This window comes from Perkinsus marinus (genome assembly GCF_000006405.1).
Source record: "Perkinsus marinus ATCC 50983 genomic scaffold scf_1104296930432, whole genome shotgun sequence".
In the NCBI taxonomy this organism is placed as follows: domain Eukaryota; phylum Perkinsozoa; order Perkinsida; family Perkinsidae; genus Perkinsus; species Perkinsus marinus.
In genome coordinates this window covers 1-969 of record NW_003216092.1, presented here as the reverse complement: position 1 = coordinate 969, position 969 = coordinate 1, and the positions used below count along the sequence as shown (strand labels likewise).

The window sequence follows — 969 nt, the reverse complement described above, 5'->3', positions numbered from 1 at the left end:
ACGCAATTATTGCACAAATGATGTGAGGAAAGGATTCGTAATGTTGCCGATTAAATTTTATGTTCCTCAGCATTTTTACGAGATTTGTATTAGAAGTTTCTCGGAGGGCCGAGACAATGTTCAGATGTTTTCGAACTACATAATATTCTACTGACTCTCTAAATCCTAATATGGCTCCCAAAACTGCCGCCGCCAGCAAGCCTGCTGCTGATAAGAAGCGTAGATCTTCCAGGAAGGAGACCTTCAACAGCTACATCTTCAAGGTGTTGAAGCAAGTGCATCCTAAGACCGGTATATCCAAGAAGAGCATGATGATCATGAACTCGCTGGTGAGCGACACCTTTGATCGTATAGTCTCGGAGGCCGGGCGTCTTTGTAAGTACAGTAACAAGGGAACTCTCTCTAGCCGGGAGATCCAAACTGCGATTCGCTTGGTCTTGCCGGGTGAGCTGGCCAAGCATGCCGTCAGTGAGGGCACTAAGGCTGTGACCAAGTTCACTTCCGCTTGAGGCTTCATGGTCACTGAAGTGCAGATTAGAGTTATCTAAGCTTCTGAATCCTTTCCAAGGCGTTTCTCAACGCCATCCTCCTCCTTGTCATAAAATGATATGCGATCACAATGGGTTTCTCTTTTTTACAGCATTTGTTTCAGAAATCGCATCTAGCGGTATCTTGGAAAATCGTGCCTGTCATGAACACGATTCCGACTCAGCTCTCACAATGACCGTCAAATCCGGTAAGAAATCTGCGGCTCATCCCAATTATTCGGTTATGATCAAGCAGGCCTTGACCACATGTAAGGGATTCCAGAAGATGAGCCGTCAGGCCGTTCTCAGCTTCATCAAGCAAAACTTCGGTGTCGAGAATAAGGCAGCTCTTAACAAGGCTCTTAAAACTCTCGTGGATGCTGGTACTGTCAGCCAAGCGAAGGCGTCATACAAACTGGCTGCTGGGTCAAGGGCTGCGGAC

General features: G+C 46.9%; 1 protein-coding gene across 1 annotated transcript; it reads left to right on the top strand.

Annotated features, from left to right (window-relative positions):
* Positions 1-170: 170 nt before the first annotated feature.
* On the top strand, positions 171-509 carry Pmar_PMAR021755 (histone 2B variant 2, putative; the record flags this gene model as incomplete). The annotated part of the gene is made up of 1 exon (XM_002787057.1): positions 171-509. One exon carries the CDS (start codon positions 171-173, stop codon positions 507-509), a length of 339 nt encoding a protein of 112 aa, XP_002787103.1.
* Positions 510-969: the final 460 nt, after the last annotated feature.